At 35.8% G+C, this 22,435-nt stretch overlaps 1 protein-coding gene across 2 annotated transcripts in view; it reads left to right on the top strand.

Annotated features, from left to right (window-relative positions):
- The window catches only part of cdk17 (cyclin-dependent kinase 17), a 50,044-nt gene extending 27,682 nt beyond the window's left edge, over positions 1–22,362 (top strand). The window contains exons 3-17 of one of the 2 annotated variants that reach the window (XM_052553997.1): positions 5,906–6,070; positions 9,815–9,948; positions 12,122–12,247; positions 13,719–13,775; positions 14,739–14,853; positions 14,970–15,064; positions 15,155–15,217; positions 15,355–15,478; positions 16,445–16,565; positions 16,647–16,744; positions 17,484–17,589; positions 17,933–17,975; positions 18,161–18,251; positions 18,341–18,418; positions 20,736–22,362. In XM_052553997.1, the coding sequence (XP_052409957.1) occupies positions 5,906–6,070; positions 9,815–9,948; positions 12,122–12,247; positions 13,719–13,775; positions 14,739–14,853; positions 14,970–15,064; positions 15,155–15,217; positions 15,355–15,478; positions 16,445–16,565; positions 16,647–16,744; positions 17,484–17,589; positions 17,933–17,975; positions 18,161–18,251; positions 18,341–18,418; positions 20,736–20,773 (1,454 nt within the window). In that variant the 3' untranslated portion in view covers positions 20,774–22,362. The remainder of the gene's footprint in view (positions 1–5,905; positions 6,071–9,814; positions 9,949–12,121; positions 12,248–13,718; positions 13,776–14,738; positions 14,854–14,969; positions 15,065–15,154; positions 15,218–15,354; positions 15,479–16,444; positions 16,566–16,646; positions 16,745–17,483; positions 17,590–17,932; positions 17,976–18,160; positions 18,252–18,340; positions 18,419–20,735) is intronic. The other variant, XM_052553998.1, reaches the window with a different exon arrangement.
- Positions 22,363–22,435: the final 73 nt, after the last annotated feature.

Genomic DNA, 22,435 nt, shown 5'->3' on the forward strand with positions numbered 1-22,435 from the left:
GATTCAACTACCTTGGCCATTTCGGCCCAGACTTGGAGCACCTATGAGGGAGGGTTTTAATGCAATTGGGAAATGTGGTAAAACATTTCTTGAATGTAGAGTAACTGGGTCCAGGCCTTGTTGCTGAATCGAAAATCACTCTTGAAATAGGACACATTCAGCTGAGGGTGAGCTTGCAATTTTTTTTTTTTTTTGCAATTTTTTTTTTTTTTTGCAATCTTTTTTTTTTTTTGCAATCTTTTTTTTTGTAATTTATTCTGGCAACAGAATTTCACATACACATACATATATTCATATGCACTTAAGAAAATCATGCATGTGAACTGGTCCCCAAATAGCTATCTAAAGCTTATACTAGGGGGCCATGACAATCAGGGAAAAAGAAAAATGAGAATAAATAAATAAAATAAACAAATAAATAAATAAATTAATTAATTAATTAAAAAAAAAAAAAAGTTAAAAAAAAAAAAAAAAAGCATGAACTTTATGTAATGAACTGAATCAAACCCAACCTGATCTCGTGAGGAGAAGCAACTACATGGTGTTTTTGTATGATTTGAGTCACACAAAAAACATGCAGTTTTTGCAGTTTTGCCCCTAAACCTAACCGTCAGTGGGATGTAAACAGGTCAGGAAAAAAAACATGCGACTGAGATCATACGAATTCATGCAGATTAGCCCTTAATTGACCAAAACTTAAAATAGTTACTAATTGCGGCATTATATTTAACCATTATAGATGCATTAAATCACATTGTAGGCATCAGAATTATGCTGTGTTATTGCATTTCTCACTTTGACCAAAATATAGTTAGAAAAAAAGCACACATTTGTCTGAAATGTACACAGTCCCAGAATATTTACCAGTGCGACCTACTTACCACAGATTAAACTAGTGGTTGATTATTTTTTTATGGTTGATGCCAGTATCTGCAATTAAATTTAATTTATGCAACTATTTATATTAATATAAAATATAGCATTTATATATTGCCATTGGCTATATATTTATCTACCACTAGTTTAAATCAAAATTAAACATGGACATATCTGATTTTGTGCCTATTAGCGAGTGTCAACATTTCAGATTAGACATTTACACTAGTGAGTTTTCGTTTTAAAACAACGTTTTAGAATTAAAACGATCCACGCTTACACTGGCATTTCAGCTGTTTCAGAAACTATCTCCGTCTACACTACATAACCAAAAGCGCATGTCACATGACCATTCATGCACCCTGGGCATGTGCATAAAAGTGTAAACAAGAAGTCAATTGCTATTCACTGGCAGGTTCAACAATGAGCATGATGACGAGGAAAAGCAAGGACGTCTTTTCGTTGGACAGATGATGAGGTGGAATTGTTAGTCAAATTAACTAATGATTACAAGAAGGCCGAAAATGTCAATTGTGAGTCATGCTTAAACAAATAGACCCACATGCTCGACAGAGACATGATATGGTTATTCGGTCGTCAAGGAAAGGGAGAGATCATGTGGGCATCCACGCCATCATTTTCGAAAGTCTCCGTTTTGGTCCGTTTACAATTAAACGAAAACGGGACGAACGTGGAAAACGCCGAGTAGTGTAAACGATAGGTGTAACAGTAGCAAAAGTTATGCATTTTAAAAACGAAAACGCACTATTGTAAATAGGGCCTTAGACATTAGCTGTATATGTAGATATCGAGACAGCTTAGTAGGGTTGGCACAGAGTCTGTGTATGCGTTTATCTTTATATCTGAATGAACAAGGCCTTATCTGCATGTCCTGATGCATTGCAGCTGGTAACATTTATTACTGTGTGGACATTGGTCTGACCGCAGTAAAAACATCCTCTCTCTCTTATGCCCTAAACACTAACACTAGCATTCAGAAAATGCAGGGGTTGTATTTATTCTTTTTTTACTTGCACCAGTGCGAGTGAACAGGGGTGTAAACGTGCCCACTCAGCTCTGCATGCACACAATGACAGTGTGGATGTTTTTAGGGCTGTGTGTTGAATGTGGGGAATGGCAGTGCTGTTGACCCGCCGATTTTTTTTAGACAGACTTATGAATGTTTTATGAAGACCATGTCATTACGTAAGGAACTTATGCCATTCTACTTTTTCCTTCAATCCACATATTGGCAAGGGTTTCTAACTTCTGCCAGCTTCATCTCGGTCAGGGTGAATCCTCAGCCTCTATAGCCCATTTGAAATAACGTTCAGAGGAATATTATGCACTGTGATGGCTGTAAAATAATCGTTACTTTAAATAAATAACTTTTATTTGAAAATAATGTTGGAGATGTATTTTTCACGAGGTTTGTTGGGACATCTGAAAGAATCATTATTTAATTTAAAGATTTATAAGTTCTGTGTTAATTTTACATTAAGTGAGCCAGTTGATTTATAGTCCCACTTTGCCCTCAGGAAAGATGTGCATGCAATATGGAAACGAGATCAGATGAATGAAAGTTTCCGTCTCTTTAATGTGTAGAAAATTACACCCTGCTTTTAGGTTTCACATCACATTTTTAAGATCTAACTTTTTAATGTGCAGTTATAGATGAAGTCAGCAAGATGTCATATGCAGGAGGCACAGTTTAGCATGGAGGAAGCATATATATATATATATATATATATATATATATATATATAGCTCACTTAATATAAATATATATATATATATATATATATATATATATATATATATATATATAGCTCACTTAATATAAATATATATATATATATATATGTGTGTGTGTGTGTGTGTGTGTATGTATGTTCATGTGTGCAAGATAATGTACACGCACACAAAACATTCTTTATTGTCCCCATAGAAAGTAATTGGTATTTTCTAAATACCACTCTCTGCATTTTATAAATTAATGTTAACATTTACAAAGTGACACTTTTAAAAACTTATTTTATATATTTTTTATAACAGTATAATTTTTTTTATCAGTGACATTTAAGAACTGAAAAATATATAAAATTTATTTTATAAATATTTAAATGTGTGTGTTTGTGTTTTATGATATTATATATTAATATGTTGTTGTTTTTGTTATTGTATTATAATGCTTTATTTACTATTATTTAGTTTGTTAATATTAATAATTTGCAATATTATATTATTAACTAGTCCTTTGCCCACAAGAAAGGCATGTATACTATATACTAAAAAAAGAGGATAGCTGGACAGTTGTTTTTCTGTACTGCTTCCTTAAATTTCAGCCAGTCTTTGTTTTTTCATGTTTGTGGTCTGGTGCTGCCAGAACAGGACAGTCATGTGCACCATCTGCCATGCTAAACTTATTCTTTAGAGTCATGTGTGTGGTTTTGTGCTCAGTAGTTCCTCTACATTTCGAACACTCTCTGAAGACACGCCCCATCTCATTAAGGAAGAAAGAGAGCGAGTTTATGTCTGCCTGTGTTCATTTTGGCATTCAGGGTGCTGCACAAAGACCCCTAAGAGGCCGTCACTGGAGACTGTCGACACGGCAACCATAGACCCATCCTCGCTTTGGGCCCAAGAGTTTCTGCTGACGTGAAATATTTTCCTCAGGAGTGCTGTTGCTTAGCAACAAGACGGATAGGCATAGAGTTTAGATTTTATATACTTATGCACTGTAAAATGACTATCTTCTCAGTAGTGTGAAAAATAGCACACGTCTATCCAGATTCCAATATTTTGTAGTAATCGCACCCTCCGATGGTGTCGGTCAGCGGGACCTTCCTTCATCTGACAGCGTGACATATCGTCATGGCCAGACCTGCTGAGCATTAACCGGAGAACATTCCAGAGTTTCCATGATGCTTGTATGGAAATAAAGTCCCTGTGCACAGCTGGCCGTGAGTGGGACCTTACCACATGGGCTCGGGCTGATCAGACCTGCGCCAGGTGTGTGTGTGTGTGTGTGTGTGTGAGCCTGGTGTTTGGTTGGATTGTCCTTAGTAAGCAGGTTGAAAGGCCTGTTGTAATGAGAGACACAGCTGTGGTGTGGGAAGATATGAGAGACAGAGAGAGAGCGACCACAGTGAAAAAGAGAGCGCTCTCTGAATAAATGAAGATACGACACAGTCAGCATTTCATGCTCGGGCATCAAAACAGAGTGTGCAAACAACATTGTTTAACATGGAATCCGAATTGGGCTATTGATCTACCTATTTTTATTTTGACTTTCCCTTTTTTGTTGACATCATCAAACCCTAGTTCCCCTCCAAACTTAATAAAGACACCAGTTTTTACAATGCAGTCAAAACCTAGATGTTTTCTGTTCTGTGTTTTTAGTTAGGTGTTGTTTCGGTGTTGTTTGATGTTTTGGTTTTGTATTGTTTGTCTCTTCTTATTTTCAGTCATGTTAGAAGTAAAATGATTTGTGAACAACTTCATTTTGACTTAACCACTTCACAAAAAATCCCAAAGAATAAAATCAAGCCTGCCTGTTTTGTTTTTGTTTTTCCTTCGCTTCAGTCATGTAAGAAGTAAAATGGTTTGGGGCCACAGTTGCTTTGTCTTTATTTTTCGGAATATATTTTTTAAAATAAAAAATATTTTTTCGTCTTTGTCTTTATTTTTTGGAATAAAACATTTCATTTAAATATTTAAACAAGCCCAATAAAATCAAAATCTAAAAAATATGATTTTTCTGTTTGTTTTGTGATCCAGTTTTAAATTGTCTGTAAATATATAAATCAAATTAAACCCAAAAATGATATACACCTTAGATTAAGCCATTTACACATAATTTTCTATTTTTTTTAATCAGCTTTATAATGTAAGACTTTATAAATTAAACTCGCAGAAATAAACAAGTTACAACATTTTTACTACATTTTAACTTCAATATTCCATTTGTGTGTGTGTGTGTATGTGTATATATATATATATATATTTCTATTAGGGAGCCTCTGGACCTGTTGGTACCATTATCAAGTGATCAGGATGTTAGTGCTTTTTGACCAAGGAATCAATTTTGACCTAGGCGGATGAATTTAATAGAACATTCTGTGGCTGAAATACTGTTTAAGAAAGACATTTTAGCTTGGGTTGTTTAGAGACAGAGAGCCTCACTGTTTGTGTTGTTCTAGATCTGAGCATGCTGCGGTAGAATGACTTTTAGATTACAATGTCCCAGGGAGCAGCTCTTTATCTCCTTATGTAATGCAGTACCACTGCGGTGCTGTGTGTGTTTTTCTTCATGCGTGTGTGTATGGGTGTGTGTGTGAGCTCAAGGAGGGGTTGGTTGACCGGACAGGTGGTGTGAGCAAAAACAGGTGGGAGGGACAGGTGCACACACACACACACACACACACACACACACACACACAGTGCGATGGTCATATAACCTCCACAGTCGTTGATTAAAGTTAATATATGCAGTGTATATTTTATATGAAAGGCACATGGGTGTCAAGTGTCAGCAGTGGTTCTATTGGTTAATAATGTGTTGTCATATCAACAGCTATTTAATAATTAACTCCCTTTTTTGATTAAAACTTAAGTTTGTTTGATTGATGCTTTGTCATGCCTTGTGTTGATTTGGCTCAAGTGGCTCCAGTAGCAACAGCTGCTTTCCTATTGGTTTAAATGTTGCTATAGCAACACCTTTGCAGTGATTGGCTTGTCTTTCGATTAAAAGTGAAAAGCACAGGAGGTGTTGCCTTCCCAGCATCACTCAGCTTGATGGAAAGTGAAAGATATGGGTGATTATGTCAAGACGTCACCAGTTTCTAGAAAGTTGTCAGTTTCCTTTTAATTGCTGTAGCTTGTCTTTGACCTCAGCATAACCTCATGTAGTAAAGTAATACTTTTAATGAAGTATTGGCTGCTTTGCACCTATGAGGATATAAATCTATTCATGCAATTACACTGATGTTTTGTGTGTGTATTGATGGAGGTCTCGTTGTTATTTCAGAGCCCATTGTGAGGAATGGCCGGCCGCCCTCCTCCCACAGCATGCACTCGTTTTTGCACCAGTACACGGGCTCCTTTAAGAAGCCTCCCCTGCGCCGACCGCACAGTGTCATCGGGGGCAGTTTGGGGTCCTTCATGGCCATGCCTCGAAACGGCAGCCGTCTCGGTGAGTGGCCAGTCATAACACGCTTGCAGGCTGTTTTCAGAGAGCCTTCATTTAAAGACATATTCAGAAGCATTCAGCGTTAAACATGATTCTTTAAAATGACAAAATTCAATCCATTGCAATGGACTTTTCAAAACAACAAAAATTTGATATTTTAATATATTTTTTAATTACATTAATCATAATTACATATAATATTTGTTAATATAATAATTTGAATATTAATAATCTTAAAAAAAAAAATCCGGATGAACAACAATTATTAAAATGATACTAGTTTTAATTATTATTATTATTATTATTATTATTAATGTTTATGTTAATAATTTGAAAAAGATATTATAGAATTAGAAAATAATAATAATAATATTTTTTAGAAAATAAAGAAATAATGAAATTAACAGAAAATAATTTTAATATTATACTTCCCTGTCATTGTTTACTTTTTTAAATAATTGTTCTAAGTATGTATTAGTATTAGGCCCGGTTTCATAGATAGGGCTTAGCCTAAGCCAGGATTAGGCCATAGTTCAATTAAGACATTTAAGTAATTTTTATAAACATGCCGCGTAGAAAAAAGCATTACTGTTGTGCATCTTAAGATAAAAAAAAACGAAGGCACTGATATATTTTAAGATCAGTCAGTTCAAGTTTCTTTCAATTGAAACAGCTCAGATGTACATTTTAGTGTAGAACTCCTCTTAAGCCTTGTCTGTGAAACTGAGGGTTCATGTTTTAAATATTTGGCTCAATCCTCTGGGTTGGTTAATGATGGATCATTTTTAAGGATCATGGTGTGGATGAAGCACACCTGAAGCTTGTGAATGACTCAAGTCGCACTCACCTACAACCAATCCCAAATTTGCCAAGACCACGCCCACTTTCACTTTATTGGCTACTTCAGTTTGACTGCCAGCGAGCAGTTCTTCTCTCAACAAATGTTTAGTTATATTAAAGGATCTGTCATGAGTCAAAAATTCAGCTCTGCAAAATCTTGCTATGCGATGAATGTGAGTCGCTCAACCTTATCTCCCTGTCGTCATGGGAGCAGTCATGTCTAACTCCGGTGTGCATGCGTGCAACTGTGCGAGTGGGTGTTCACACACACACACGCGCACACACACACACACATATGCACACTGGCAGGATGTGAGTCAGGAGAAGGTTAGTGGGAGGCGATCGAACAAGAAGTGTGTGTCACAGTTGAACGGTTCCGTCCGGCTTCCCTCAGAGTGAGTGTGTGTTTGTTTGGAGCTTCTCATACATCAGACTGTTATTTACCAGCATCTCAGACACAAGTCCAGACATGTCCCGCCCCAATTCCTGCATTCTTATCCTTACACAATGATGTCAGTGAGCGGCTGTTTGTTTATTTGGCACCGTTTGTGGAATTTGTAAGCTGTGATGTAAATGCGTTAGGTGATCATCTAGAGTTTCCTTGAATAGGACGCATTCCAAGTCAAAGACAGTCTGGAGTTTATTAGAGTTTGACCCACTTTCGTTCTTGCAGGATTTTTCCATGCCACACTTGGAAAAGTAGAACACTGCGCATTCTAGACTTTCCCAGCATTAGTGTTTAAAAGATGGGTGGAGGAGAGCAGAAGACAGAGAGATTGGGTGAGGCAGACAGATGACACGCATCAAAATTACAAGTGAGGTTGTCTCGGGCTTGACGGGATGAAAGAGCACAGCGCTTCTGATGTTGAGAGGAGGACGTGGAAGGAGATGAAAGTCAGGAAAGGGAGAGTGAACTGAGGGAAATGGCGTGAGTTGACAGAGTGACTCGTTACCTCACAGTATGTCGGATTTAATAAAAAAAAAATAAAAAAAAGGCACATTACCTGCGACTGCACACACTTTCACACTTCATCACACACACCATCTTGCTGTTTCAAAAGACTTCATTGGTGTTGAAGGGATGCAGAAATGAGGCCACAGCAGTTGCTAGTCATGAAACTGGATCCCTCCTCATGTCTCTCTAATAAGATATGTCCAGGTCACATTTCACCCCAAGGTCAAAATATAAAAGAAATACCAAGAAATTTTATTCTGCATATAAACCATGATGCCTAAGATTTTTTACACTGACATTTTTTCTATTAATTCCCCCAAATGATTTAATTTAATATTTTCTATTCTGTTCTATTCTTATTCTATAGCTTCGGGCGTCGTGAAGTTTCACTGTAGAACTCATCCGATGCCAAATTTGTAGACATCCCCCAACCCTAATACCAATAGTACACTTTGATTTTTTTGTTTTTTGCCCACATTTCAGTAATGATAGTTAATGAAGATAATGCGCTTCATTCTCTTTGCTTCATTCTTTATGCAAAATACATTTATGATTTTCTTGTGGTTTTGGAATAAAATATGACTTAGACATCTCCGGACAGTTTCTGAAAGATTCACTTCTCTCCCTCTGGTCTGAAGATATCCGAGTGGGCAGACAGCAGACTGCTGTGCCGTAATGGATGGCCCTCAGGTTAGATACTTTTTACTGCCTCTGCCAGATAAAAGAGCGGGCCGATATGTCACCCTTGGGGGACTCCTCCTTATGAGGTGAGGGAGGAGGGGGCCTTACAGCAGCAAACAGCCTGCCATATATCTACACAGCCCACACGACCACACCTTTAGACTTTTTTTCTAGTTCCCAGCTCTCTTTTATGCGGTAATATAATCTCTTTTCTTCCGGAACAGCTTTTATTTTCCATTGCTTTTAGGCCGCCCCTTTTCCAAGTACTAAAAGACTGCATGTACAAGCACATGTACATGAACACGTGTTGACTGGACAGGACTCTTAATTCCCGGCTGCTGGTTTTCAATTTGTGAATGTGCATGTGGTTTTTAAATCCTGATTACATCATGATAGGCCAGCTCAGATAAGCTGGATCAAACTTTTATGTAATAGAGAAGAGTTGAGGACATTGTTCACAGACAAGTGCTGTATAAACAAAAAGCACATGGGACAGTGCATATCCCTTCACACTTTTCTTGTTTTCGATAGGTGACAGGTGAATTTGAACAGAGGATGTGTGTCAGTGTCATGGTTGACTGGTTTTCATGAATATCAAGAACTGCGGGAAAATTATTAACAGACGTTCAGCTTGATGTGCTGTGCATATGTCGCTTTATGTACACTGGAATGAGTGTGTGTGTGTGTGTGTGTGTGTGTGTTTAAATGGAAAAGGATAAATAAGGTCTAAAATTTCCACCTTGAATTAAACTATTAAATATTACATATATATTTATAATATTAAATTATTTTATTTATTTGTCAAATTGTGAAGTTAAAATGTTTTTATTTAAATAATAATTTTTAATCACTTTAAATATAATAATAATGACACTCCTTCATTTAAATTGAGTTAAGTTTTTTTTCTCTCAAATTTTCATTTACCTTTTGAAAAGCCAAATATAAATATCCAAATATCCAAAAATAAATTGAATTTAATTGTATAATATTTTTATATTAATTCTTTTCAGTATAAATTAAATTCAGTATAAAAGATGATGAAAATGAAAAAATGAAAAAATATGATCAAACTTCCATTCTTTTAATTGGGTATTAGTGTAAGCATATGGGAAGTATTGTAAGTATTAGGATTCAGCTACTGCATGTACGAGTATATGTGCTAATAAAACCTCCCAGAAACCCTTTCCATAGCTCATCAGTTAGACCAGAAGCACCTCGCACCACATATATCACACATTTTCATTTTGTAACCTCCTCTTCGTCTCTTGCAGACATTGTTCATGAGAATCTGAAGATGGGTTCGGATGGAGAGAGCGATCAGGCCTCAGGGACGTCATCAGACGAAGTGCAATCGCCCACCGGTGTGTGTCTCCGCTCCAGAAGTCACCGGCGCATATCCATGGAGGTAAGATAGACTGTTTGTGGCCATAAATGAATCAGCTGCACAAACCTGCCACACACACTCACTTATTCACAGGAGGAGGTAGAAAGCGTGCGTGTGTTACCCTGAAAGCTTCAGACTGGGTGATGTGTCACTACTGAAAGCTTTATTTTTGGCCTTGGGTAGGTGGAGGGATTCCTCTGGTGGGTTTTCTTTCTCATCCTTTCCTATTTTCTCCCACGTCCTGTTAGTTTTTTTTTCTCTTCCCCTTTCTCCTTGCTGAGATGATCTTAAGAAACGTTGAGGTTTTGTGGGCAGGTGCAGATGTTATAAGAGGAACTGCAGTTCGAGAACTCTCAGGTGTTATACGTCAGGTTTTGAAGATTTGAGATCTTTGACTAGTTTTCGTCTTAACCAGCCACAACCACAACAAATAACAGAACATTTCGTAAATCAAGATCTTTGGTTTCTTTTTTGTCAGTACGATTTTGTTTCTGTCTAGGCTAATAGAATACGTAGTCCCGCCCATTGTGAATTCTCATTGGTCCAAAATCCCACTCGTTAAAACTATGTATTGAACATCAAATATGTTCTGATTGGCTACGATTATGATGCGTAATGTGGCTTTTTCATTTCCTTTGAGTACAGAAAAATCACTGTAAACAGGCGTCGCATTTGCTTCGTACTGTATCAAACTGTGATTTTCAAATCATACAGATCTGTATCTGTCTGTTGAGGTTGGGCTGCTGTTTGATATTAATAACTGGCTTTCTGTCTTACCGCACACAAGGATCTGAAAGGAAGGGATTAGTCCTTTTTTTTTCTTTCTTTTTTCACTCCTTCCATTTCCACTTTCTCTTTTTCTCTCTGTAGTACATTGTTAAAAAGTTTGAATAACACTGTTAGAGGATTTTGAAATAGACTACTTTAAAAAAAAATCAGAATTAACCTGAATGCATCAAGACATTCACGTCACACTCTTGCTACATAAAGCTTGTAAAGCTTCTTATTCTGGGGTTTTAATTGCAAACCTCAGTCCAAACTGGTTATTTGGCCATGTGTTCCTCCCTCTCTCTGTCTCCGGGGCTCTTTTGCCTCCTGCTGTATGAATTGGGTTACTGCAGCGACATGCACAGTTTAAAAGCCGATAGATGTGTAGATATCATTTAACAATCCACAGGTAAATCTCATGAAGAGGTGTAAGGTCACATTAAAACATTTCATAATTAAGAGGGGGAAAAAAAGAGAAAAAAAGAAAAAAAGTTCTACTATTATGATTTTGTGACATTTGCTAATTATTTTCAGTCTTTTTGATTTTAGTTTTACCACCAACATATCCTTACTATAACATATATAAAAAATATATAATGTACATTATAATTTAATTTATAAATAAATCATATTAAATAACAAAATTATTTATCCATTTGAAGTTTGTAGTTATAGAAAATATGCTCATTTTGATTGGTTTAACCTTTTTAATAAAAAAATTTATAAATAAAATTAATTACCAATGCTTAGATATAATGTTTGCTTGTAATAATGCATAATTTACTAAGACTTTAAAGTTTTCTTTTTTATTATTATTCTTTATTTACTTATTTTTTTATTATTATTATTTCCTTTTCAATATTCTGCCATGCCATTTGAGTGTTTTACTTTTTTGTTCAAATTCATTGATTCTCAATAGATTCTCTTTGCTGTGACAGTTATGAAAATCATCTTGTCTAAACACTTTAAAAAGTGGCACAAATGGTTATATCTTGCATTAAAGTGATGAGAAAATGGTAATGGTTGGTAAATGTGCTTAATTTAAAGATTAATGTGCTGAAGTTTGTTATGAAAAAGTTTTTCTTGTGCTGCCCAGTGAGATTATAACATGCTGCGCGTGGATTTAAAAGTAGCCTGTGGGTGGAGAAAAAAGTCATGCGCGAGAGAGAGATGTAAATGCAGGAGATTCATGATGGAGGGTTATTTATGGAAGATGCTAATGCTCTGGTTTGAGAACGGCTTTATGAAGTCACGCTATCTTATTTAAAACAAGCACACACACATTCCTCTCAGACGAGACACACCAAATGAATAGTCAGTCACCAAGCATCAATTATTAATCTGATTCCTACTTTGATATGAACTGAGCTAATTTTGTCCCTCGTGACTGATTTGCTTGCATATGTGTGTGTGATTTAATTCTCAGGACCTGAATAAACGCTTGTCTTTGCCTGCTGATATCAGGATTCCTGACGGTTACCTGGAAAAACTGCAGCTAAGCAGCCCTCCGTTTGACCAACCCCTCAGCCGACGGTCACGTCGAGCCTCGCTGGTGAGTTTGCATGAATAAACCCTCTGAATTATAGATTATGTATATTAATCAAAAGTGACAGGGAAGACATTCGTAATGTTTACCAAAAAAAACAATTTCAATTAAAAACTGTTCATTTTAACTTGTCACACAAATAAAATATATTTTGAAGTATTTTAAAATAGAAAATCGTACATTTAAATTTATTAATATTTTAGAATATTAGTTTTCACTTTTTCTAAAATAAATATAAAAACTAAATAAATAAATGAAACAACAGAACTCAAACTTTTGAACCATAATATATTTTACAATCAAGTGTTGTCTGTGAAATGCATTATTATTATACATTTAAAGGATGGGTCATTTGAAAATATCAGGATTTAACCACCCTCATTTTGTACCAAATCCATTTGACTCTTTTTGCACACATCTAAGATGTTTTTATCCATCAATGCAAAGTCGGTCAAACGCCAGTGTTGCTAATATATGTTAATCAAAGCTTGTAATGCTTTTGTATTTGCATTTGCATTTTTCTGCCAAACAGACATGGTTGAATCTCTTCGATTGCATCCAGGTCATATTACACACAAAATGTAAAGATTAAAAAAATGATAATTATATATATATTATATATATATATACCTTTTAAAAATAACATTTACATCGAATTAAAAATATAAAAATGTGTTTTGCACAAAGAAATGTCTTGATTTTTTTTATGAAGTCCATACAGCTTTTGCACTGCAGTATATTGTACGTTTTCAGAAGCTGTGCAATGACTTTGTGGGTCACGGAATAGAAATAGTGCACACGCCATACATGCAACTTTTAAAGTGCTTTTTTTGCAGGTGGAAAACTCATGGTACATGCTTTTTTGTATGCAATGAAGAGTTTTGAAGGCCTTTTGAGCTCCATGATTAAAAGAAATGGGTTTGGAATGGCATGAGAGTGAGTTGAGCTGTTTAAGACAAAAGATTATGTCTGAAGAATATTCAGCTGTAGTTATTGAGTCCACAGCAAGCTTTTCAAAACAAGACGGACTGCTGGAGATAAACCCGGCCTGTGGACGAGAAACCCAGTGTCACACATTGTGTCGTACTCTCAGTGGAGCACAAAGACACATACCATGTTCTTTGTCTGTTGGCCGCATGCATAGAGGGTTTAGCATGTGAAAAACCCCCTGCTTTTGCGTCTGGGCTTCTTGGCATCCATTGTTCTTAGCTGCCATCCGTCTATCTCGTCCCCAAGTCGAACCCTCAATGTGTATGTAAAGGAGAAGGGGTTTATTTTGCCATTCTGGTGCCCCCTGGTGTTCATGGCAGTCTGAATACTGTGTGTGATTAATAGCTTTGTCTGGGAAATAATTTGGGCTGCAGATATCAGAGACAGGTGTTTCTCACTGATAAGGTCTGTTGAACACATGCAGGTCTGTTCAGCATTAACCAGATCGCATTAATGAAGCAATCTCTCTCCTTCTCTCTTTTTATAGTCAGAAATCGGCTTTGGGAAACTGGAGACCTACATCAAACTGGACAAGTTGGGAGAGGTACGATGAGCCTAGTTCTGACCTTTCATCAGTATTTTGCCCTGTCAGAAAACTGCATTTAAAAGTGATTGATTTGGTGGATGATACAACAGAAGTCCTGGACTTACACATCACACAGAAGTTTTAATGAACTGATACCATTATAAGAATACTCTGTTTGCAGCTCTTTCTGCCACTGTGTTTATCCCATAACTGAACATGTTCAATAATAAGGGGGTCATTGAGATGATCTTGGTCATTGATACTAATCTTTACTGTACATAAGATATTTTTCAAAATACTATTTTTATTTATTTATTTTTAGACTTAATATTTTAAATAAAAAAGTTTGATCCTTGTCTGAATAATTAATCCATTAACTACATTTCTAGTGTAAAACTAGAGTGCTGAAAAAAAAATTGTGCTGTCAAAAAATTATTAATCCATTAAACACGTATCTGTTGTATATAACTTGTGTGACTGTACCTAAGATTTTTTAAAGTACTATTTATTTATGTATTATTATTTATTTTTCTTTAGTTCTACTGTAAGGGTTTAGTATTCAATCATAATTTATTTATTGAAGCCAACAACATTAGGTTGATTGTCAGTAAATGATTAATCCCAAAGCTGCATCCCTAGCATGAAACTTGTGTGATTATACAAAGATTATTTTAAGTTTACATTTATTTATTTATTTGGGTTAGATTTGACTTTATTTTTAACCAATAGCATTGGTTGATTCTTGTCAGGAAATGATTCATCTATTACATGCATCCGTAGTGTAAAACTTGTGTGACTGACATTTTTAAGAGTATTGTTTATTAAATTTTTTTGACCTACAAAAGGGATGTAATTCATTTATTCATTAATTTTACTACAATAACATTGCATGATACTTGTCAGTAAATGATTAATATGTTGTTACATACTTAGTGACTTTTTGCATTCTGAAATCTAATCATTGCTATAATTGTATTATAGGGGACGTATGCCACCGTTTTCAAGGGGCGGAGCAAACTGACGGACAACCTGGTAGCTCTAAAAGAGATCCGATTGGAGCATGAGGAGGGCGCTCCATGCACAGCTATCAGAGAGGGTGAGGAATCTCTCTCTTTGTCTCTTTCTCTTCATCTCTCCTCAAAAGCCCTTTGGATGCCAAGATATTCATGTCTATAGGGCCCTGAATTTATCCTGCCATTTTCTCTCTTTCAGTGTCATTACTGAAGGATTTAAAGCACGCCAACATCGTCACGCTTCATGATATTGTCCACACGGACAAATCCCTCACCCTGGTCTTTGAGTATCTGGTGAGTGAACTTCTCATGCTGCTCCTCTCATTCTGATCCATTAGTTTTCTTGCTCTATTTATTTATTTGTTCTGTGATGGCTTTCTGCAGGATAAGGATCTGAAGCAGTACATGGATGATTGTGGAAACATCATGAGCATGCACAACGTTAAGGTCTGTCCTGTGTCTGTTTATTCTACACCAAATGGATTTAAAAAAAACATAAACGGTAGATTTGTTGGTATTAGTGCAATGCAAAACATTAAACATTGTTTCTGGTCTTCTAACCTGTAGTCCATGTGTGGTTCTAGATTTTCCTGTTCCAGATCTTGAGAGGACTGGCGTACTGCCACAGACGCAAGGTCCTGCACCGGGACCTGAAACCACAGAACCTGCTCATCAATGAGAGGGGTGAACTCAAACTGGCAGACTTTGGTATGTTTAGCGATCACACTCACTGATCTATACATAGCTAAATGAAACCGGGCTCTTGCCCACTTCTTTCTTCCAGGGACTGTTGAACGGAACGCTCACACTAGTCAAACAAACCAGGCTTTGGGGGTTAAGATTGCCTGGTGTGAGCACATCCTAATTATTCTCCCACAGCCCGCACACACGAGTCTCTATCTGCCCATCAAGTGTTGTCCCGTGATCGTGCAGGTCTCTAATAGGAAGGTGCCTGTTATAATGTTATGATCGAGGCTCTGGACTCTGAGCATAACTTGTTTTTCTATAACAAACTATAAAATATTTCTATAAAAACTTGAATTCCCTCGCAGTGACAAATAGCTTTGAGTTTATATTTAATTTGATTAGCTACATTAATGTTATAAATTGAGATTATGGAAAATAAAATATTTTACTGCTACTATGTTAAAGGAATACTGCTTTAAAAAAGAATCTTATTTGTTTAAAGTGTTTGCAAACCAGACGTTATTGCACTTTGGTTCATATAGCAGTATCTTTTATTTAAAAAAGTGCACAATACACTACTTTTGAATTCATTATTTATTTTTTTTATATTATAATATTTATATATTCAAAATATGTATATTACTATCATATGTAGTTTATTTTTGATTAGAAATACTTTATAATATATTATACATTTTTTGATTTACAAATTAATTTATTAACTTTTATTTTATTCAACAAATACTAAGTGTAATATTTCACATGTAAATTTTAGTATATATTTTGTGAACTTTATATGTTGTCATTTGTTTTTTTTATATTATAATATGTATATGTACAAAATATGCATTTAACTTTATATCATTTTATTCATTTTTCATAAAAATGTTATATACATTTAAAAAAAAAATAATAATAAAATGTATATGATTAATTCAATTTATATAATAATGTAAGTGTAAAAATAAAAGTTTTTTTTGTTTGTAGGTCTGGCACGAGCCAAGTCGGTTCCCACTAAGACGTACTCTAACGAGGTGGTGACCTTATGGTACAGACCTCCTGATGTACTGCTGGGATCCTCAGAGTACTCCACACAGATTGATATGTGGTGAGTGATGTTTCACATTTACATTCAGTCCTGTCCTGTATGCTCTGTCTTATCCTCTCTCTGTCTCTTTCTCTGTCTCAGGGGTGTTGGATGCATATTTTATGAAATGGCTGCAGGTCGGCCGCTGTTCCCAGGATCTACTGTTGAAGATGAGCTGCATCTAATCTTCAGATTACTGGGTGAGCGGACACACACACACACACACACACACACACACTCACTCACGCCCGGCTTTCCAACTAAATGATTCAATTCAGAGCCTGTGTGATGAAACACACACTTCAACTCCAGACATTACGACATTAAACACACACACACACACACATTCTCACACCAGATGTGTCATGGTGTACAGTCTCAGAAGTGCTTCTCACCTGCTTTAAAAACAAACTGCAACCATCTGAGCTGCCATGCTTGTCATTGCTGTCCACACACACACACACACGCTGCATGGAAACAGTGAGATCACATTGTAGGTTATCACAGTTCAGTTGAAACCCTCACCTGATGTGTTTCACTGTGCATCCTGCAGTGTGGAAATATCTCAGAAAAAAAAAGACCTGGAAAGGAGGTTTTAAGCAATATATATATATATATATATATATATATATATATATAAAAAACTGTAGCTCAAAACAGTGCTGCATAATTTTAACAATGCAATGGTCATGGTATATATATATATATATATATATATATATATATATATTAAAAAAAAACTGTAGCTCAAAACAGTGCTGCATAATTTTAACAATGCAATGGTCATGGGTTTGATTCCCAGGGAAGCCATGAACTGATTAAAAAAGGTTAAAAATATTAAATGCAGCACAAGTTATTTTAAATAATTACATCTGTTAAATGCATTAATGCAAATCAAATTTTAAGCAATTTATGGGATTTGGGCTTTGTGTGAAACAGGTACACCTACAGAGGACAACTGGCCCGGCATCTCGTCAATCGAAGAGTTCAAATCCTACAACTTCCCCAAATACAAGCCTCAGCCCTTCATCAATCATGCACCCAGGTACCTGCGCTCTATCTGTGTCTCTCCAGCTGCTGCTTTGCTGTTTCACGCGGTGTGTGTTTATGAGTTTGTGTGCTCAGTGTCTGTGCGGCGGCTTCAGTGTGTTTGTCTTGCCACACAGAGCAAATGACCATGACCTCAAAGCCTGTGTGTGAGTGTGCGGATGCTGCTGTGTGTGTGTGTGTGTGTGTTCTGGTGTATGTTAGAAAGCCGTGTGCGTGCCAGTAAAGCAGGATATCCTGTGGAATTTCTGAGGCTGTTTGCTTCCTCTTTTACGGATGCCAGTCTAATTTGTCAACCTGCCGGTCACATCTCTCTCACTCTCCTCCCTTCCCATCTACAGGTTGGATACTGAAGGAATAGAGCTGTTATTGTCCTTTCTAAGGGTAAGAATGTGCCAGAACAATGGATTGCATTAAATACAAACGCAAACAATTGTAAATGTTTTTCCATCTCTTTATCTTGAACACTCTTATTTTCCCATTAACCCTTTTAAAGCATTATGACAACTTAAACTTCCCTTTATCAGTCTAACAAGGCTTTTGTCCTTTATTAATTTTTTTATCTATAGTATGAGTCCAAGAAGAGGATCTCTGCAGATGAATCAATGAAACACTCCTACTTCAAGAGTCTGGGCATGCGTGTGCACACACTGCCAGAAAGTGAGGATCTTTACACACACACACACACGTACACACATCACATAATCACTCATATGTCCTTATTCTCATGATATGCTGTGCTTGTCCAGGCATATCCATATTTACACTGAAGGAAGTGCAGCTTCAGAGGGACCCCGGTTACCGGAACTCCTCGTACCCAGAGACAGGTGTGTGTTTGTTTTGTTCTTGTATTTTTGTTCAGATACTCTGATAGTAGTCAGTCAGTATGGGTCAGTGTCCGTAGTTTTGGGAACTTACACTAGGTGGCATTGATCGTGTAGACCAATAGCTGTTGAACAGGTTGGGTGATGTGAAATGTTTAGATTTGGGCAATTATTTAAAATTATTAATTGTACATTATTAAAAAAAAAGGAAGGTTAATTGATACCTGTGACCTCCTTGTGGATTAACATAAGTGTTATATGCCAGCAAAATCATGACTATCTTTTAATAGCAGTGTCAATGGATTTGTTTATGAATTTAATAAAAAAAAAAAATTTGATAAATGAGTTAAATATTTTGTCAAATAAGTGACGTTTCTATTTTATTTGATTTATCATATGGTTTATTATGAATGTGTATATATAATGAATTTTATATTTCAATAAATTTAATATTTTTTAAGTATTATAACATTTTCTAAATATTCCAAAAATATTTTATAAATATATTTATTATTTTAATTAATAATACATTTTATACATATAAAAACATAAAAAAACATATATATATATAGATATAGATATAGATATATATATATATATATATATATATATATATATATATATATATATATATATATAAATTATATACAAAATACTATAAGAATAATGGGACCTTTTTGGATTCATGATGTAGGGGAGAGCAGGGGCGAAAGTACCATTTTTCAAAAGAACTTCATTTTAAAAGATAATGTTGTATAGAGAGATATATTTCCGCTGTGGCCAGTAACTCAGACATGTGGTCTAACAATACCAGGTGGTATTTTGTAGAAATGTAGAAAGACTTCAGTATAATTTCACTTTGAACATAAGTTGCACATTGTTACTTTCGACCCCATCGTTTGGGACGGAAGTAACACACAGGTGGGTCAAAAGTAACACAACAATATAAGCTAGATTTTTTTCTGTTAGTCTTATTTTTCTTAAGTATACCTGATTGTGACCTTCAATGTATTTTTATATAATAATAAAAAAATTCTACAGAATGCACAATATAAAGTTTAATCACATTAGCATAATAAAAAAACTCTAAACATAATGTAACAGAAGGCCTATTTATGTTTCCATACAGTTGTTTTTATGCATGAATTAAAAATTTGCATTAAAACATCTGGAAACACTGCAAATTCAGAGGTGTAAAGGCTAAGATATGGCTAAAAACTAAATATAAATGTGACGTAGCAGCTGCCCAGAGAGAGATGCTCCTCTATGTCCAGAAACACCCTCTCAAAAACATCTGGATAAAACCAGACCTCTGTCTGTCTTTCTGACCCTCACTAAGACATATTCTTTTGGTATAATATGACATTAACATTTGTAAGAAATGATGCAAGACACAGAAATTCACAATATAGCTTGCACTGGAACAAAATAAATACTTTTTGTGACAACTGTTACTTTCGTCCCGACAGGAACTTCTGACATTTAAACTCGATTTAATTTTATATAAAAAAAAAATTGAAAATGCAAACTTTGGGATGTGTTAAAGCACTAAATAACCTGTAGATTGATCATTACTTTGACACATGAAACAAGAAAAACAACACGACAAATAAAAAAAAAATTACCGCTTCAATAATTTACTTTTTGTACTCGAAAACAGTTTTACGTACCTAACTTCAGGAAACGATGAGGAAATCGCGTGATATTTGATATTTGATTCTGGGAATGCAAATGCAAAAAGGCTCGGAGAAAATCGCTTTGTTACTTTCGTCCCGTGTTACTTTCGCCCCGGTTCTCCCCTACTCACTCATTATAGTTTTGTAAACTTAATAAATTGTTACATAGTGTACCTTTTAAAGTTAATTATATACATTTAAAAAAGCATTATTTTTTTGCTTGTACACCGTGGTCTGTCCTCTAATAATAGAACTAAATATGTATTTGAATTATATATTTAAAATATTTGAAATATTTTGTAACCTTGCACACTTTATTCTCTCCCTAGTAATATTACTAATATATTTTATAACTACTTTTTTATTATTATAACAAAAATATAAATGAAATATTCGCGTCATAGCATACTCCTTGTTTTCTGCTCTAATAATATAACCAATATAATTTATAACTAAATATATATTTTAAATTATATGTCATTTAAAAAAATATATTGTGTAAACTGGTACACCATGATCTCTTCTCTATATAAAGCTAATACATTTATTCACTGAATATTTAAAATTATTCATTATAAGACATATTTTGTACACCTTGTTCTCTGCTCCTTTTCACTCTCATCCTTCTGTCTCTCTCCTCACAGGCAACAGCAAGAACAGACGGCAGAGCATGCTGTTTTAAGCTGCGTTCCCTCACACTCTTGCCCATCGCTCTCACACTCTAACACACACACACACACACACACACACACACACACACACTTGACGGATCAGTTCGACAGCTCTTAGTCTCCGTGACTGTGTTTTAAAGACTAACAGACTTAGTCCCCCCTCGCTCACAGAGAGAGGGGTGTTTGTTGCATGCGTGGTGTAGGGGATCGGCCGAACCTGTCGAATCCCCCCCCAGTGTCCCACCATCCAGCATGCAGCCTTGAGCCAGAGCGCCCATCGGCCACTCGTCTGGACGCCCTTCCCCTGTGTGACGCTTAGGGTGTGCGAGTGTGTGAACATGTATATATTTATTGACGGAGGGGTTGTTTTGCTGCTAATTGACTACTGTCTCTACGTAACTTCCTCACTCTCGGGGCGCCCCTCGTGGATACATCAGTCCCATGTTTTTGTTTTGTTTTAAAAGAACGATTATAATTCTGTTGAAACATAATGTTGATATCGCAGCTGTCCATTGTATTGTTTTACAGAGGAGGAATGAATGCCTATACGAGTGTTTTGACTTAGATTTTGGTTTTCTGGCATGGGGATTGTGCTTTAAACCGAGCGACAGACTCAAAACATTCATTCCAGAACCTCAAATTTTAACGTATCATTTCAAGAAAAAGTGAATTTGTTCCTTAAAGGCCGCATCACGTGAACCAGGGACCATCTCGACCAGGTGGACTTGCAAAACGAGAGTGGAAAAAACTAACACTGGACCAGCAGGAACTTTGTGACCTCACGGTTTTGAACTGAGAACCGGACCATCCCTCCTTTTGCATTCATTCAGAGTGATCCTATTGGAACTGAAGTGCTTGTATGCCAGATGTGTTTTTAATTCTTTCTTTGACCTTTAGAGCTCCTGATGGATCATCAAAACCAGTTTCTTCTATTAATAGAGCTCTTCTGTAGCTTCCGAGTGTATGCGACGCTTGTAAAAGAGCGAGAAAGTGAGGTTGTATGTGTGAAAATGGAGAACTGTAACTGTACAGAGCCACTTGAAAGGCTCAATGCAAGCGATGGCTATGAAGATGAGCTAGTTTCATTAACAGTATTAAGAGATTTTTTTTAATTTTTTTTATGTTACATATTGACCCTTCTGTGAATAATGGTATGTTAATGTGGCATGTTGGAGTTCGACTGTCCCACATTTGAACTTGATTTTATTCAGAAGAGAAAACGATATTGTGTGTATAAAAGAAAAATGTAATAACAAAAAAAAAAAAAAAAAACTTTTTGACAGCAGCGTTGGACCAATGTTTCTTTTTCCCAGCATTTATAAACATGAAGAACGCAGAAGATATCAAACAGATTTTAGATAACATTTCTTTTAAACTGACAGATGTTAATTAATTGTTTTCTGGAGATGCGTGCGTGAGTGTGTGCGTGATTGCGTGTGTATACGTGACGCATGGAGTGCGTGGTGTCCTGTAAGCTCCGCCTCCGTGAAACACTGACGCTCTCAGTCCCAGCTGTCGGCTGAATTGACCGTTTAACTCTTTGTACTACAGATATTTATTTCTCTTAATCAGTGAAGTAAACATGGTCTGTTTCATACAACGAACTCTCTGTCGTATCTTTATTATGTGTGTGTGTGTGTGTCTGTGTCTGTGTGCATTTCATCCACAAATGC

This window comes from Carassius gibelio, chromosome B4, assembly GCF_023724105.1.
Source record: "Carassius gibelio isolate Cgi1373 ecotype wild population from Czech Republic chromosome B4, carGib1.2-hapl.c, whole genome shotgun sequence".
In the NCBI taxonomy this organism is placed as follows: Eukaryota; Metazoa; Chordata; class Actinopteri; order Cypriniformes; family Cyprinidae; genus Carassius; species Carassius gibelio.